Here is an 18,250-nt window from a genome sequence, read left to right on the forward strand (position 1 = left end):
CGGCACAAACAAGGGTCTAAACACGTTTGGCAATTATGCCACATCAATGTGAAACGCCCTACCCACAGCCGTAAAAAATGTGAATCCCTACCCACATTCAAAACTGCTCTTAAAGAGCACCTACGGGAGGCTGCAATTCGAAACTGGCAACTGTAAATGTCCAAACCCCCCCGACCCACCCACCCAGTGCACCCACCCCCTCCTAATGTACAGTTTCCTCCCCCTCGTATGTATATATTTTCTGTTAGGATCTCTGTTTAACAGTACTGTATATTTGCATATCTTGTATGTCACAAATGTAACAGTACTGTATACCTGTATGTCATGTATATGTCATAAATGTCATCATATATATATATCTGTATGGCCCCCGTAATTGTCCAACCCCCCCCCCCACCCCCTCCTAATGTACAGTTTCCTCCCCCTCGTATATATTTTCTGTTAGGATCACTGTTTAACAGTACTGTATATTTGCATATCTTGTATGTCACAAATGTAACAGTACTCTATACCTGTATGTCATGTATGTCATCAATGTCATGATATATATCTGTATGTTGCGTATGTCATAAATGTCATTATGAATTGAAAATGGGGGACCCTGATGTAAACAAGACGAAAGTCTTTCTCTGGTCTGCATTTCCTTAACAATTGTGTGTATTGAGCCGTACTGTATTGTACCCATTCTGCAATCAATCAATCAATCAATCAATCAATCAATCAATCAATCAATCAATCAATCAATCAATGGTGGCCACAAAATCTAATCTACGAATTCCAATCTGGCTTCAGAACATCCCACTCCACTGACACATGCCTTCTCTATTTAAACGACCACATCAAACAAGAGGTGGACGTGGGCAAATACTGCGGCATGGTCATGCTGGACCTACAAAAGGCCTTCGACACTGGCAATCACACCATTCTGATTGACAAGCTAAAAGCAATTTGTTGAAGTCAGAGGTTCTAGGTAGGATTGTTATTAACTGTCTAACTGCATATATAACTGTTTCCACTAGAGGGTGCTCTAGGCGGAGCCACTCAAGACACCACCAGGTGGCGAGTATAAATAGGAATGTCTCCTCCTACTCGACCTCTCTCCCCCACCTACTTCTCACAGAGAGTGTGTTACTGCTCATACCATGTGAATTGATTGATTGATTGATTGATTGAAAAGTTTATTAACAGATTGCAGAATGGGTACAGTACAGTACAGCTCAATACATACAATTGTTAAGGGGATGCAGACCAGAGAAAAACTTTCGTCTTGTTTACATCAGGGTCCCCCATTTTCAATTCATCATAACATATATGACATACATGACATACAGATAGACAGTACTGCTACATCTATACATTTATGACATATCAGATTTGCAAATACAGTACTGTTTGTGATACAAAAGTGTCCAGAAAAAGAGTGTATATACATTTGGCGTAGAAACTGTACATTGGAGGAGGTTGGGTGGGTGGGGTGGGGTGGGGACACAAAAGTGTCCAGAAAAAGAGTGTATATACATTTGGCGTAGAAACTGTACATTGGAGGAGGTTGGGTGGGTGGGGTAGGGTTGGGTGGGTGGGTGAGGGCTGTACATTGGAGGTAGGGGACAGGGGACACACACACATTTTACACTGTACATTGGAATACTGACAAAGCCTTACTTGGTCATTTACTGTACAACTAGGTTAGGACATTTGTAGGGGCCAGTTTCGAATTGCAGTCTCACGTAGGTGTTTTTTGAGAGTGTTTTTGAAAGTGGGTAGGGGGGGGGGGGGTGCGCAACAACCAGGAAGGGGGTTGGGAATTGGCATAACGACTAACAGTGGGATGGGAGAAAAATCGGAAAAAAGAGGGGGGGAAAAGATAATAAAAAAATAATAATAAAAAAAAAACGTACCTTGCCTTGGAGGGATTTTCTTTTTCTTTTTACATATGGGTGTTAGGTCATGTGACAGAATGTGGACTCTAGGAAGAATTCTACAAAATAACACAGAAGTACAAATATAAAATCCACTCTGTGCCAAATATATGACAATACATTTTACATTTCAACATTAAAATATACGTTTATGTGTTTTGTTTTAAAGTTTTGTATTATTTGATCAATGTCCGTTTTAATAATAATAAGTAATGAGATCATTAAAACAGTGACAGACCCGCAGAATGTGCGTTCTGCGGGATTTCACTTTTTAGTGCTGTTTGCAAAACCTGGTGTGGTCAAGTGCGTGCGTGCGTGCATGCGTGTGTGCGTGTGTGTGTGTGTGTGTGAGAGAGGGGGAGGGGAAGAGAGGAGAGACAGCCCTGCTGGTCTCTGACAAGAACAAGTTACAGGTTGAAAAAACCCTCAGCTCGGAACTAGGCAGAATCTGCATATGGCTCGCTGATAACAAACTATCATTACACATGGGCAAAACAGAGTCCATTCTCTTCGGTTCAAATAACAAACTCAGCAAGACCGACGGCTTCTCAGTTACAGTGGGTGACAATATTGTCACAAGGAAAGATGAAATTACCTACCTGGGTTCCATCCTAGAGGCTAATCTCTCCTGTGACAAAATGGCATCCAATGTAATAAAAAAAGTCAACCAACGAACTCGATTCTTGTACCGGATCTCCTCTCTGGTAAACAAGAATACCCTGAAGACTCTGGCAGGAGCACTCATTCAGGGGTACTACGACTATGCTTGCACCTCATGGTACCAAAGCACCTCAAAGGCGCTAAAAACAAAATTACAAACATCTCAAAACAAACTGGTCAGACTACTGCTTGACCTTACTCCTAGAACCCACCTCACCCCTGCTCACTTTGACAACCTAGGATGGCTTAGAGTAGACGACAGAGTACAGCAACTTGCAATGGGCCTGGTCTACAAGATACACTACACGACCAAGGTACCCATGTACATGTCAAAATACTTCCCAAAGGTCAGTGAATACCACGATCACAACACCAGAGGGAGCTCCACAAATCATGTTAAACCCAGATTCGGCTCAAATAAGGGACTAAACACGTTTCGCAATTATGCCACATCAATGTGGAACGCCCTACCCAAAGCTGTAAAGGAATGTGGATCACTACCCACTTTCAAAACCTCTCTCAAGGGACACCTACGGGAGACTGCAATTCAACACTGGCCCCTGTAAATATCCTAACCCAACCCCCTCCAATGTACAGTCATTTACCTAGTATGGTTTTGTCAATAGTCCAATGTACAATTTTGTTTGTTTGTACAGTGTCTCCCCCCCCCCCTCAATGTACAGTTTTACTTGTTTATACAGTGTGCCCCCCCCCCCCAACCACCTCCAATGTAAATTATCCAGTATGGTTGTCAATATCCCAATGTGATAATAAAGCTGTTGTTTACTGCATTTTTAGACTGTTCTAATTTTTTGCATTATAGTCTCTATCATCCCTGAAAATGTCATTACAATGTGACCAACCTATATTAAGCTATTAAGGAAAGTATGTCAAAAGTAGTGGTAAAAAAGGTGCATTTGGTGCCATTCCTAAACACAGGTGTCTCATTAATGAGTGAGGTGTGTGACCTTTTTGACCCTGTCTTGGTTCACAAAAAGTGTTGTATCTCTGCAATGGTAGGTCCTATCTTCACGAAACAAAGTGCGTTGTGCTTCTTAGAGTCTGTTCTACATTGTATATCAATTGTACCAGCAGAAGCAATGTTTAAAATTGGTCCCTAACACCCAAATTAGTGTCTCACTCTCTTTCTATCACACACACACACACACACACATACACACGACACACGCACGCACGCAGTCACGCACACATGCACACACACACACACATATTAATAATAATGATTATTATTTTTGCTGTTGGTATTATTATTATTGTTGTTGTTATTGGTATTATTAGTATGTCATGTAGCTATGCAGTTTTGAATTCTTGAAATTTATGCGGGAAGCAAACAACCGGTAACCCTTTTTGATTGGAGTATTAAGTGAGGTCAGAGTTGAGAGTTTCTTAGTTCGCCTTGCAAAATGGCGGCGGAACCAACCAGAGACTGGAGCGACGATCAACTCAAAAATGATGATTTGCCTAAAAAAGACATTATTAAGTTCATTCAGGACAATGCAGCACGATCGGTATGTTTTATACTTTTCCCTTTTTAGACTGACATTTGTGCACGACGCGCGCAGTTTGAAACGCGGATGCTCGTCAGACTCCGCACTCGGCACGCATGATGCACGACACGAGTAGGGTTAATATTAGCAAACTTATTCCGCATTGATGGAGCCGCTTGCCAAATCCCTCAGTTTACAAGCATCTAGCATACCATCTAGTAGGCTAAATCAATAATATGTCAAACAATTACAATCCGTTCTAACATTCATGCCATAACATAACCTAGCCTCACAATAGCTAGCAGACGACGACAATGTGCGTCAGTCAGTGTGTTGCTTTGCCAGACATTGCAATCCAATACTTTAAATGTGATTCACTGGAGCAGCAGACATGTGATGGGGGGGGGGGGGAGTAGGACATGTACTGATATAACCTTCATCCTTTTGACTATTTCTCTTTCAGTTTCTTGTTGACCACAAGCTGATGGGAAACATAAAAAATGTAGCCAAAACGGCCAAAAAGGAACAACTGATGGTGGCCTACAATGATCTGTTTGAAAGCAAGGTAAGTGCGTGGACAGTGGACACTATATAAACCAATAATATCAATAATCATTCAACACAGTCCGAGAAGCAGGATTAACTTTATATTAGTATTTTTCTTCATTAAAATTATTTTCTAACCTATTAAGCATACTACTACACCTTGGGGCAAATATAATGGATGCAACCAGACATTCCTCATAAATGAATCTCATCCTAGCATGAGAGCTAACTATACTCCATGCTACATACATACTATATTTTATGAATTATCCATGCTACATACTATATTTTATGAATTATCCATGCTACATACTATATTGTGTGGATTATCCATGCTACATTGTAGGAATTATCCATGCTACATTATGCTATATTGTATGATTCATCCATGCTGCATACTATATTGTATGAAATATCCATGCTACATTGTATGAATTATCCATGCTACATACTATGTTGTATGATTTATCCATGCTACATACTATTGTATGATTTATCCATGCTACATACTATGTTGTATGAATTATCCATGCTACATACTATGTTGATTTGATTAGATTTTTATTTAGTACATACAATTTATACAATAGTTAAACAAGGGGTACAAGGATAACATGTGAAAGTCTGTCTACTTGTTTTCAACATGGTCCCAAGAAGAATACAATAAATCACAAAGAAAGAGTTAAGAAGATAAAATAGACGAGACAATTTTCTGAAAGAGCCTCATTACAGCATGTCATGTTCCTGTTCTTCAAGAGTGGTGGCCAAGCACCCTCTGCAACCTATTGTTGCAGATGTCTCTTCACACCCCTCTTGAAGACGGCAATAGTGGGGGAGTTTTGGATGGCCCTGGGCAGAGAGTTCCACAGTCGGCAGGCTGTAGACTGAAAGCCATTCTGTGAATAGGAACCCTTTCTAGGCTCATAAACTGAGAGCTGTCCAGACCGTAACTGTCGTCCGTGGACCTGGCCACGCAGGACAATACGAGAGCATAAATATCTGGGGGCAGATCCATGTTGTATGATTTATCCATGCTACATACTACGTTGTATGATTTATCCATGCTACATACTATATTGTATGATTTATCCATGCTACACATACTATATTGTATGATTTATCCATGCTACATACTACATTGTATGGATTATCCATGCTACATACTATGTTATATGATTTATCCATGCTACATACTATATTGTATGGTTTATCCATAATACATACTATATTGTATGATGTATCCATGATACACACTATATTGTAGGATATATCCATGACACATACTATATTGTATGGTTTATCCATAATACATACTATATTGTATGATTTGTCCATGCTACATACTATATTGTAGGATTTATCCATAATGCATACTATATTGTACGATTTATCCATGCTACATACTATATTGTAGGATATATCCATGACACATACTATATTGTATGGTTTATCCATAATACATAGTACTATATTGTAGAATTTGTCCATGCTACATACTACATTGTATGAATTATCCTCACGGAGCACACCGCTGTGAAGGAAGGGTGCGCTGCATTTATGCTGCACAAAATGAGGGCAACATGGCATGCGGCACAATAATCGTTTTATCTTTTTCTTATGGTATTACGAACGGCCACTTCCACATGGGTGTGCAGGTCCTCAAGTATGTTGCGTGTAGTACTGTATGTCGCCATTCTCCTACGCAGAGTTGGACGACGTTCCACTGTCAGAACATCTCTGCCCAAAGAGGAAGTAAACTAACTGGTGCTACCTTTACTATTATTTTCCCTTAGCATATCATTGTTCCCCTCATATATTTTTTCATAAATAAGAACCGAAGAAGATTTATAATCAAATAATTACATTTCACGGCATCTGTGCATGGAATGGAAACGACAAACGCAGCCATAAAGATATGGTTTCCTACTTTCCTTATCTTATGTAGAAAAGATGGTTGGTTTACTTTTCTAATAACTACACAACTCAAATGCTTGAGTTAAAGCGTAATCTTTGGCTATGATACTCTGTATATACACCCAATTCAAAGTTATAGCTGCATTTTCATTCAAACAATTTTGGTTGCGGATGTCTGGATTCGGTACAGGTTTAGGATCTCGGGCAGAGCTGTTTAGCAGGCTGTGGCTTACAGGTGCGGAGATGGCTCCGCATAGGAGTGTGGTATGTGGTATACTGCACTCCCCTGTACTGAACAGTACACTCCAGTATGTAGTATATAATATAATGTATACAATTAATTTGAAAACTTCATTTTTCTCCTTACATCTGTGTCACTTGCAGAGATTTCTTGGCACAGAACCTATTGAAGAAGTGACCGAGCAGATCAAGTCTGTGAAGCTCGACGACAAGCCCAAGGAAATTGAGGTTGTGGATGAGGTACTGGTATTATTAATGATAAATCCTCTAAGCCTGGGATCCATATCTGTGGACCATTACATTTATTTCTACGTTGTTTGCTAAATTGGTATTCATCTTTATACTTGTACACCTGCTTATAACCCATAGCTCTGTATGATAGCATGTACAATAATGCTGTATATACCATATATATATATAATTTATTCTCACCGCATATATACCTATCCTCACCTTTTATATGTACTTACCTGCACATAATCCTTTACTATATCTATATCTGTACATATCCTACTATATATTTACGCTGCTGGCCAGTCATACGTCTTTATTTATTATACTACAACTCTGTACATGCATCTGATTAGCGCTACACTTGGTAGTACTAATTTGTATATTTTGTACCCAGTTTAACATTTGCACTCTGTTTGGATGCCAAACTTCTTTTCATTGTACTGTACTTGTGCTGTATAATGACAATTATCGTACAACCTCCTTGAAAATAAATTGCTCAATACAAATGGTAATTCATCATGATGTGATGAATGCAGGGTCCGCCCAAATTCTTCAAGTCGGTGCTGAAGAAAGGAGACAAGACTAACTTCCCAAAGAAAGGCGATCCTGTGAGCTGTTGGTACACCGGATCCTTGGAGGACGGAACCGTCTTCGACACCAATATCCCCACAAGTAGGACAACTGGACCACATACAGCTACTCCTCCCATTTGCTGATCTCTCTCTGAATGATATTTTAGTCTGCTAAACTGAGATTCTGTTGTGGTGTCCATCAAGGTGGAGGGTGTTATGATGACGGTTGATGGTAGGGCTGAACCATTTTTGGGGAAAAGATCTAATTGCAACTATTTTGACTGATCTTGCAAGTCGATGTGATTCACAATATTAGAGGGAATGCTCATTATTTTCCATAATTTTCATTGAAAAGCATGTTAAAATGATCATGGTGTGATTTTCTTTTTGCAGGGATCTGTACCAACAAAGATGCTTTATGTCCTTAAATTTGTAGGCCGGCAGCATCACAATACTTCGTTTAGAATGGTATATTGCGATTTCGACACTGCACTAGGCTGTATTGCGATTTCGGAAAAAAAATTCAATGAATTGTTCAGCCCTAGTTAATGGGGCAGCCCGACCTCTGATCGTTGTGGATTCTTTGCTGTCACAAAGATGGCCCTCTTCGCGTCTTCCCATACTTTCCTGTGCTTTCCCCTCTCTCCAGCGGCCAGAAAGAAGAAACAGACCAAACCACTGACCTTCAAGGTCGGCATGGGCAAAGTCATTAGAGGAGTAGGTGAAAACTATGCATACTCTAGATTCGATTACCGACCTCAGACGTCCATACTTACTCATCCCCCCTCGATGTCCATACTCATTCCACCTCGATGTCTATACTCATCCCCTCGATATACACACTCGTCCCCTCTCTTTAACGTGGTTTAAATTATGGATGGGTGCGAGTATCGATTACTCGTCATTTCAACTGAACTCGAGTGGTTTCTAAGGGTGCTCGATTGTTTTTTAAATAGAAGTCTCGCTCTGAAATCCTGCAAGGTGTGAGTTGCTGCAGGAAGACAACACTGGAAGCTGTGGAACAAAACGTTTGTTGCATTGGAATACAGCTATCTTAGCATTATTTAACGTAACGTTCATAGATATACGGACATGCCGTTCCATGAGCAGAGAGACCTGCTGCAGACAGAATGGAGGTAATGTTATTATTACAAATTGTAACTGTTTTGATTGACGATACGCATTAAGCATCGGGTATATTACTGGGCATTGGTCGGAGCGAGACATGATAAAATCGGTATTGTGTGTGACGGCAAAATATCTCGTTATTGCTGCTGCCATGCTCTTTAGCTCATTCGGGGCCATCCACGTAATATTACGCGTTTGCCCGACAATCGTTGGGTGCCAGCCACGTAATGTGTTTTTGGTTCGTTTTTCTTTATTTTTTTTATATTAATATCATATTCACTGTCTGAGCTGTATTTTGGCTGGAAAAGGCATATTGGGAGTCCGAATGTGCAGTACCGGTCAGATCCTGGTAGTGGCGCTGTCTCGAGAATGCAGTAACCCCTGTTGCAGACCAGGTGTCTCACTGAAATCTCTCCGGGCAGACTTTTTAGTTAGTCTGAAGCGAGGGCTTCACTCGATTGCATGGAATACTCTTTGGGATGCCGAATTCATTATGCAGTAAAGGATTATGGCATGGGTCAATGGACATATGATCTACCAGATGGCGATCAAATAATTGGAAAATTCTTTTTGGAATCCAACCGGCCAAAGGTAAGAGCAATTTGATGTCAATTTCAGCTTTGATCGTGCAAGGATTTAATAGCCATCCCCCAGATCAGCCTATGTTGTGGTAATAACGAATGCCGTTATTGGCAATCAATTAATCAGAAACTACTTCCCCCGCCCCCCCTTCATGCATTCATGATGGAACATGATACCGATCATATGCATTTGGATTGTGTGTAGGGACGAAACGCTATGGATTTAACGTTATTAGCTTAGCGCCTTATAAATAGCCTTGCAGGGATTATCCCAGATCATTCCGATATAACACTCATATTCACCATGGTATAAAATGGGAACATATTAAAAATATTTCTTATATGCATCTTGAACGGAAGGTTCTTAGTGTCAATTGACAATGATATTGGATACAGAACTATAATATAAAATATAGATTTAGCTCTACAAACAATTTGACGCACAGTGAAAAGTTGTAATGGAAAGCTGGCCTAACTACAGCAGGCCCAGTCTAATAGCTGGCACTGATTGATTTAAGATGCGTTCTAAAAATAGTAAATAGTACTTGATCTGGGAAAACATTACTCATGCCCATCCCTAGTTTAATATCATACTGTGACCGTATAGCTAATTATAAACTTCTAATTTTCCTAATTCTCCCAATTCTCCCTTTGTTCACAGGTGTTTTCCATATCTGCTATAGGTTGTGTTTTTGTCAAGTGTATATTTATTGTGCAGTTGCTTTTGTTTTGATATTGGGAGTTCGTGGACCACTCTGCTACTCATGTGTATTGAAAGGTGCTAAAATAAACATTATGCATCCTTTTTTTACACTCTCCTTCACTACTCGTCATTGACCATGTCATGTTTCCTGCTTCCACAGTGGGATGAGGGCATCCTGACGATGAGCAGGGGGGAGACTGCCAGGCTGGAGATCGAGCCAGAGTGGGCCTATGGAAAGAAGGGTCTTCCGGATTCAAAGTATCCTTTTGTTAACTTGAGCAGAGTAACTTTGTTTCCCAATTAATGCATTTCACAGAGCTGCAAAATGTAACCCGGTGTTACTATTTCGATCTGCGTTAGAGTTTATGTGAGAGGTTTGAACTTAATAATGTCATCAGTCGAAGCACCTGTCATTTTGAGTTTATTCATACATGGCATTGGTAATTATGGTCCATGAGCTTTTACTAATCGAATACTTAATTCATAATTCTCTTAAGCGTTAATTTGTCTGTAAATTGTGAATATGTGTGTAATCTGTTCGTGACTAGGCTGAATCATAAGACCTTTTTGTTACTCTACTATAAGAGGTGAGAACTAGATTCTGGCCTCTTTGTAAAATTGCTAAATGTCTTTTCAAAGCAAGGTGTGAAAAGCTACACTACTTTCTAGTATAAATAGGTCCACATTCTACCATTACAGTTTAGATGTGGCTTAGTACCATAATTTGAGATGTCATTATCAGTTTTATTCACAAAGTACACGTAGAAGGGAGTTGGCCCTATGCTTGCGCTCACAAAGACCATAACCACACATTGAGAATAATGTAAAATAAAATATAATAATTAAATTTAGATTTAAAACGCCAATAAGTAGGTGTCGGTAGGTAGTGACTGCACTCAAACCCTGCCCTCTTTTATTTTTATTTTTTATCCACTTTTTCTCCCATTTTTCCATATTTTCTCCCATCCCAATTTCGTATCATCCAATTCAACCCTCCCCTGTCACGAACGCTGTTTCTTGCCTCCCACAAGCCGGCTGCAATGTGGACTAAGTCATACATAGCACAAGTCCCCTCCGGTACTTGAGGTAACAGCAGTCGCATCTTTTCACCTGCGCAGCTCGATCTCTCAGTGTCGAGGAGTAACGCGTGGGAGGCTCACGCTGCCCCCGACACTTCCTGATTCTACTGCGCAGGCGCACCAACCGACTTGTAGGAGTCGCTTGTTCACAACGTTCGATCCCCACCCTTCAGTTTTCCCTCCCCGTAATACGGCCAATGTGTATTACTGCGGACGACCAGCCAAACTGAAAAACAATGTGGAGAGCTGGATTCGAACACGCGAATCCTAGCGTCTCCACACTGGTGGCGAATGCCTTGCCCACTACACCACCTAGCCGCACCTGCCCTCTTTTCTTAATCCTCCGATCACAACTGTTGCGTCTCGTTGTTTTAGTCATCAGTCTGCTGTCGCTAGAGATTCCTCAGTCTGATCCTTAACCCATCCTCTCTACCAGAATCCCACCAAACGCCAAGCTCATTTTTGAGGTTGAGCTGGTGGCTGTGGATTAACGAAAGCAACATCCTCGGCATGCACTATTTCGAAGGGAAGGAGGAAATGGTTGTCACTGGATGGCCATGCTTGAAAGCCATAAATTCCTATAATATTTTGGTTTACGTTCAGCCTGGTTGCCAGTTTGTATCTGTACTGTACAATTTATTTGTCATTATTATGTTTTTGACGGTTTGGTTAAAAGTGGAAATGGCAACCAGTTGCATTTCAAATATAAAAGTGCATTAAGTGACTTTTCTAGCATGGCCAAATGTGATGACTTTGGCAGCACTGTACAGATGGAGCACCCCGATTTACAGTTGAAACACAACAGAGGAAGGCGTCTTTTTAGTATTGTTTTATTCCTGCTTTTTGTTCTGTTCTTTTGCATGTAACTTGTAAAGAGAAATAAATAAAACCGTTTTGGAAACTGAATTGAAGGAGTTGTGATCATATTTTGATGCCCATACGTGATGCATCAACAATTCATCTTTGTAGTGAGTCCTTATTGAAACTGATTTTAACAAGTTATTGCCAGTCAGACTAATGAACAATACCAAAATCACTGATAAGTAGTATGAGTTACAGGCCACAATATAATGTGTGCACCATTTACATTCAATTACCATGTGCTATAAAATCAGACATTCAAACACCTGGCCTAAATATAAACTGATCTTGATTTTTATTTGTCCACCAAGTGGTGTTCTCAGGGTTACATAGTAAAACTCACTGCTCATCAAATTAATTATCGGGCTGGGAAATGTTTAACCTTATTTGTATCCAGCTTGAAGCTGCCTGTGCCTTTGAAATGCAGAGCTTATCAACACAAATTGCATAATTTTGGCTCTGTACAGTGTACACCGCCACAATGAATGGTGTATTAATTACAACAATTTGTGCCTCGCCCTTTTTAACAAACTAATTGGGACAATTGGCAGCTCAATTGTCCCATGGCCAGGTGTGTTATTCCCTAATTTCATTTACAAGGAGCAGATAAAAGTCTAGTCCATTTCAAGTGGTATTTGCATTTGGAATCTATTGCCGTGAACTCCTTTGAGGTCCAAAGAGCTTCACTATGAGTGAAGTAGGCCACCATTGGGGTGAGAAATCTAACCAAACCCACCAAGAGATGGCAAAAGCACTGTGGCCAAATCGACTGGTAATTTTTTTTAATTAAAGGAAAACGCACCGGTGAGCTCGGCAACACAAACTGGTGGATTCTTTCCCTGATAAAGAAAAACCCCTTCACAACAGTTGGCCAGATCAACACTCTACTGGAGGTAGGCATCTGTCAAAGTCAATAGTCAAAAGAAGACTTCAGAGTGAATAGAGGGATCACCACAAGATGTAAACCATAGTTCTGGAACATCCTATAGACTGATGAAAGTATGGAGAAGGGAAGATTTGCTCATGGTCCAAAGCATACCACCTTATCAGTGAAGCATGGTGGTGGTACTGTTATGGCGTTTGGCAATATCTGCTTAAATATTCAGCCAAATGCTTAGACAGCGCTTGTAGAAACGGTCATAATTCCAACACTGTTCCATCTAATTTGGATACAAATACCATCAAATGAAAGCTGAAAGTGTGCACTTAAAAGCACATCCTAATTTAATTTCAAATCCATTGGTGTAGAGCTCAAATTGTCAATGGACCGGACTTGATTTCAGCTGGAAATTAAACTCACTCTGAAACGTGTTCATTTATCCTAAATAGTCTACCACCTTTAAAATAATAAGTGGGCCACTATACCTACCAGGTCTATGTAACAAGTTAAAGGCACATCCACAAATTCATAGTGCAATTAATAATTTAATTTTGATAACCAAATTGGTGAACAATCTCACCATTTAAGTCTAGATGAAACTTGTTCCTCTGTACCACCAAAGTATTGTGCATACTGGTTAAGACAATTCTGGCATAAATGTTGCTGCTGGTCCTTAAGGTTGGATTTTCAGTTAGTAATTCATAACTGTGACCCATGTTATATCTAGTTAAAGGTGACTCCATTGCATTGGAGTGAGGGCAGTTATGTCCAAAATTAAGCAAATCACACAAACGATCTGTATGGATAAATATCACTCGGGGTAAGGTTGTGTGTATGAACTGCCCCTTTAATGTAACATTAAATCAGTTATTTTATTTGTATAAATCCAACCTAGAAGAAAAATCCTTAAACCTAAAAAGGATTTCTCATTGATCCAAGACACATCAAATTGTATACCGTAGTCAAACGCAGTGATCATTCATCCAAGCCAAATCTTTATTCTGTACAGAAGGATAACATTGAACTTGGTAAAAACTGATGGGATCTGATGGTCGAGTTTCTCCTCATGGGTGCAGGAGCACTTAGGAGTTGGCGTTGGGTCCCTTCTTCTTGCCAAAGGTGGGCACCACGTTCACGAAGCGCCTGTTGTACTGGATGCGACGCTTGGCGCGACCAGTCTTCTTCTTCTTCTTCTCCTGCTTGTCAACCTGTGATGGACGATCAAAAGAGGAGTCAATTCTCTGGATACCTCAGTGAATCTTAACCCAGTGACAAGAGTGGAACATCTTCAGTAATTGTCCCAGATTGAAACAGTGATTATTCAATGATTTACAAATGATATAATTCTACAGACTATAATAATGGATGAAAATACCTTACTATATAAACTTAGTATCTGCCATCAATACGGAGTACAGATGATCCATTACTTTCACTGTACATACAGAATTTGACCATTAAGATGTGGTCACCAGACAAAAACGATCTAACACGCTTCTGTGACAAAAAGAAGATTAAGTCACGTCGATTCCTGACATGTCACATGGCTTCTGGTGTTGGGACTTTTAATATCGGTGGAAATTCTCACTGCCAACATCATGTTTTAGATCTCACGCCTAATGGACCCATTTCAAGCGCCCTCCCTCTTTTCCCGATACTCCACACAACTGTTGCTTCAACAAAACTTGTCCGAAGGGAAGCAACAGTTGTGATTGGAAAATCAAGAAAAGAGGGCAAGCGCTTGAAATAGATCAATACCAGTATTGGTAGACCTACACATCAACATTTAGCACAACCTGACAATGTTATGCGTGGTCCAAAACTGAAAGAGGGGCAGTGAGATGAGCATCAGATCTCTACTAACCTTGGGTGTCTGTCCCCTTACTTTTCCGGCACGGGCCAGAGAGCCGTGGACCTTACCTGGTGGGAGAGAATGGAAGGTTAGTGCCGTAACAGTCCAGCATGCATGTACATGATGACCACGGCTCTTAACCCTTTCACTGCCACACTACCAAACGGTTAACCCTTTCACTGCGACAATACAGAGAATGTTAACCCTTTCACTGCCACACGACCGTCGGTTGTGTGATAGTAAAGGGTTATCCTTCCGTCGTGTGGCAGTGAAAGGGTTACGTGGGAATCTTTTCAAATATCACTCCATCTGAAGATGGTAGTATGCATTCAATTTACGACAGCAAGGTAGACGACAGTCAGGCGATGAATCGCATTCATGCTCTCATTCAAATGGACTTATGTGGTTCTTCATCTCACGGCTCATGGTCATGAATTATGTTGAAACACAGGACTCCCTAAAAACGGTCCCGCTTGTATAAACTAACTATGCTCATTGTCTCACGCCACACTTTAACCACCCATTGTAGATGCCATGTTTGTGTGAATCCCTGTTAAACTAGAGCCTGATATGAGTGTATTTTCACCCCCGTCCAGCGATACAATGAATATAATTCCCCTGTCCCGTCCCCGGTGGAAGTTAAGAAAATTACTCTTGTTCCGTCGCTGTTTTTTTAAGGGATAAGTTCCAGCGGAGACAAATGTTGATTCCAGAGAATTGTCAGAATCAAGAAAACACAGGTAAAAATGTACAACTATATATAAAATAAATCATGGACATGTAAGCTTACTCTGAAACTTGCTCACTGTAAATAGTCTTCCCCACCTTTAATAGAATAAATGTGGGCCACTATATCCATCAGGTCTAGCATATATAAAGGCACATCCACACAAATTCATAGTGCAGCAAATTATTTATATTTTGATAACCACGTCCCACAATTGACCACAAAATTAAGACTCTCGTCTTTGGGGATTCTCAACCCAATATCAGGCTCTACGTTAAACACAACCACTCCACTGTTGGCAGTTAATTGTACTGACCTCCCAGCAGCCTGCCGGCCACTTCCAGTGTGCAGTGCTCAGAGACACCGCAGGACACCAGGGAGGAGTCATCCTCCAGGGGGCAGCCAGCTAGCAACAGAACCTGGTCTTCAACCAGGAGACCCTCAAGAGTCTGGACATGGGCCTGAAATAATACATAATCACAGAGGATACTCATTAGATATGTCAAATGAGTTAGCAGGGATTGTGGCATTATCGACTGTTTTGAGTTAAGCTTGGCATCAGCATTAACTGACCTGAAACAAATGTAATTGTCATATGGAGCAAGAAGTATAGATGTCACTGGTGTTACAACTTAGATTAGATTATTTAATGACCACCCAGCCAGGCTGGTGGGATTTGGTCTCAGTTACAGCATAGTTCCAACATAGAACACCACTTACAATACATACATGCAGTTAATACATAATTACAAAGACCACAATATCAGTTTATGTCCATAGCAACAGAGGTAGGGGGGGGTGCTACAGGGAGTTCAGTGTCAGTATGGCAGTGGGGAAAAAGCAGTTTCTAAAGCAGGATGTTTTGGTGGTCAGGGATCAGTCATGTGGAGCAATAAGTTTAGATGTCAGTTACCACATTACCTTGATTTGTCCGACAGTCTCCTGTCCGGTCACCTCAAGGGTGTGTGTGTTCTGGGCACGTAGGAAGAGCTGCATCTTGAAGCTCAAAACACAAGACAGAAAGGCATTAGTTCAATAACCCGTCACTGCTATTATTCAATCTTCAGTTTCTTCACACATACAGCCTGGTCAGTTGGGTTCCTCTGAGGGGACCAGTAGAGTCAGTTGACGTTGTAATGTTGGCGTAAAGTTACCGTCAAGCACCGACCAACATCCGCTACTAGCGTAGTTCAGAAAGCCATTCCGATTAACACCAACAACATGTTAGCTCAGGTTAACTACCGTTAGCGAAGTCGAGCTTATCGTTAGTTGCAATGATCTGTGTGCTTATGTATTAACGTTAAATACAACAGTGACAACAAAAAAACGACGATGTGAACTGGACAGAGAGTACAAGTGGATGAACCCATGAGACCAACGTGCCTGGAAGTAGAAGCTGGCTAGCGGCTACTAGCTAACGCTAATGCTAATCTAGCTAGCCACATGGGGGACGCGTTTCATAACGACTACAAAATATCACCGAATAATGTCGAGTAATAACGCGAACGATGGGTTGCTATACATGCGGAATACTATGTTAACTCTGTGCATAACCTAACTAATACCAAAGAGTTGGATTAATGTGATATTTAAGCTCACTTTCCACAGGCCTTACCTCGCTCGATGCTAGTCGTTCAACGCTAGGCAAAAAAGGACTTTCGGGGCCTCGATACTGCGCATGTGTGCACGCTCGAGCTGTGGCCACTCCCCTTTATTGATATGATGCCGCAGACAGCAACCCTGAACCCTGTCTGCTTGATTGAAAACTGTATTAACAGATTGCAGAATGGGTACAGTACAGCTCAATACATACAATTGTTAAGGGGATGCAGACCAGAGAAAGACTTTCGTCTTGTTTACATCAGGGTCCCCCATTTTCAATTAATCATAAGAACATATGACATACATGACATACAGATAGACAGTACTGCTACATCTATACATTTATGACATACCAGATTTGCAAATACAGCTGCTGCTCCATGGTTAGTAAATATTACATACGTGGAGATGTGTTGAGATGCAACATGACAACCATGTATGTGGACTGCATGGGAGATAATAGCCAACTTTCTGTAATGAATGAGACTACCAGAAATGTCTCTGACTACTAGTGCATGTCCTTCTGTACATATTCAAATGGCTGATATAATTCATTACATTTATATAGCGCTTTTCTAGACACTCAAAGTGCTCCCCACAATGTAGGGTGGAAATGGCCTCCTTCACCACCACTGGTAGCACCCAACATTGGGCTACGCAGGCTCAATGGCTGCCATAGACTGGCACTTGCTTTGAAATATTATAGTGAAATATTTTGCACTGTTGTCGCATTTATCTTGTTGAAATCCTCCCACAGGTTCTTTTTACTACCACATATTTAATTTATTTGTTTATTATTTCAATTTAGCTGGAAATACATTGCTACATCATTCAGTAACATTTGCAGAACCTTATAACAAAAACATTATTACGGTCACCATTGTGACCAGTGGGATTAATCAACACATTTTATTATTTATTTTTCTATTTCATTTAACATTGCACATGTTAAAAGCAATTTTATTTCAATTTAGCTGGAAATACATTGCTACATCATTCAGTAACATTTGCAGAACCTTATAACAAAAACATTATTATGGTCACCATTGTGACCAGTGGGATTAATCAACACATTTTATTATTTATTTTTCTATTTCATTTAACATTGCACATGTTAAAAGCAATTTTTTTTACTCAAAATGTGAGTATTACCAAGTCAACTTGTGTTCTTAAAACAATGACAATAAACATAGTTTTATTAGGTTGAAATAATGTGGTTGTGTACTTATTTTTCTGTTAACTTA

At 40.4% G+C, this 18,250-nt stretch overlaps 2 protein-coding genes across 2 annotated transcripts; one reads left to right on the forward strand and one right to left on the reverse strand.

Annotated features, from left to right (window-relative positions):
* The first annotated feature begins 3,990 nt into the window (after positions 1 to 3,990).
* On the forward strand, positions 3,991 to 11,990 carry fkbp3 (FKBP prolyl isomerase 3). Its single transcript, XM_084315093.1, has 7 exons — positions 3,991 to 4,108; positions 4,551 to 4,652; positions 6,932 to 7,027; positions 7,558 to 7,693; positions 8,243 to 8,310; positions 10,166 to 10,263; positions 11,521 to 11,990. The coding sequence occupies exons 1-7, from the start codon at positions 4,004 to 4,006 to the stop codon at positions 11,573 to 11,575; spliced, it is 660 nt and encodes a 219-aa protein (XP_084171219.1). The 5' UTR covers positions 3,991 to 4,003; the 3' UTR covers positions 11,576 to 11,990.
* Positions 11,991 to 13,800: 1,810 nt separating this feature from the next.
* Positions 13,801 to 17,082, reverse strand: faua (FAU ubiquitin like and ribosomal protein S30 fusion a). The gene is made up of 5 exons (XM_084315094.1): positions 17,020 to 17,082; positions 16,326 to 16,407; positions 15,721 to 15,865; positions 14,690 to 14,745; positions 13,801 to 14,033 (listed from the first exon to the last, which is right to left on the reverse strand). Exons 2-5 carry the CDS (start codon positions 16,398 to 16,400, stop codon positions 13,908 to 13,910), a joined length of 402 nt encoding a protein of 133 aa, XP_084171220.1. The 5' UTR covers positions 16,401 to 16,407; positions 17,020 to 17,082; the 3' UTR covers positions 13,801 to 13,907.
* Between the last annotated feature and the right edge of the window lie 1,168 nt (positions 17,083 to 18,250).

This window comes from Notolepis coatsorum (genome assembly GCF_963971535.1).
Source record: "Notolepis coatsorum genome assembly, chromosome: 5".
Lineage (NCBI taxonomy): Eukaryota > Metazoa > Chordata > Actinopteri > Aulopiformes > Paralepididae > Notolepis > Notolepis coatsorum.

Bases quoted from the DNA above. Each gene is read 5' to 3' on its own strand.
- fkbp3 (XM_084315093.1), top strand. From the start codon at position 4,004: ATGGCGGCGGAACCAACCAGAGACTGGAGCGACGATCAACTCAAAAAT. The intron at 4,653-6,931 runs GTAAGTGCGTGG...TGTCACTTGCAG, and splicing joins ATGATCTGTTTGAAAGCAAG to AGATTTCTTGGCACAGAACC. The intron at 8,311-10,165 runs GTAGGTGAAAAC...CTGCTTCCACAG, and splicing joins TGGGCAAAGTCATTAGAGGA to TGGGATGAGGGCATCCTGAC.
- faua (XM_084315094.1), bottom strand. From the start codon at position 16,400: ATGCAGCTCTTCCTACGTGCCCAGAACACACACACCCTTGAGGTGACC. The intron at 15,866-16,325 runs GTAATGTGGTAA...GTATTATTTCAG, and splicing joins AGACTGTCGGACAAATCAAG to GCCCATGTCCAGACTCTTGA. The intron at 14,746-15,720 runs GTCAGTACAATT...CTCTCCCACCAG, and splicing joins GGCCGGCAGGCTGCTGGGAG to GTAAGGTCCACGGCTCTCTG.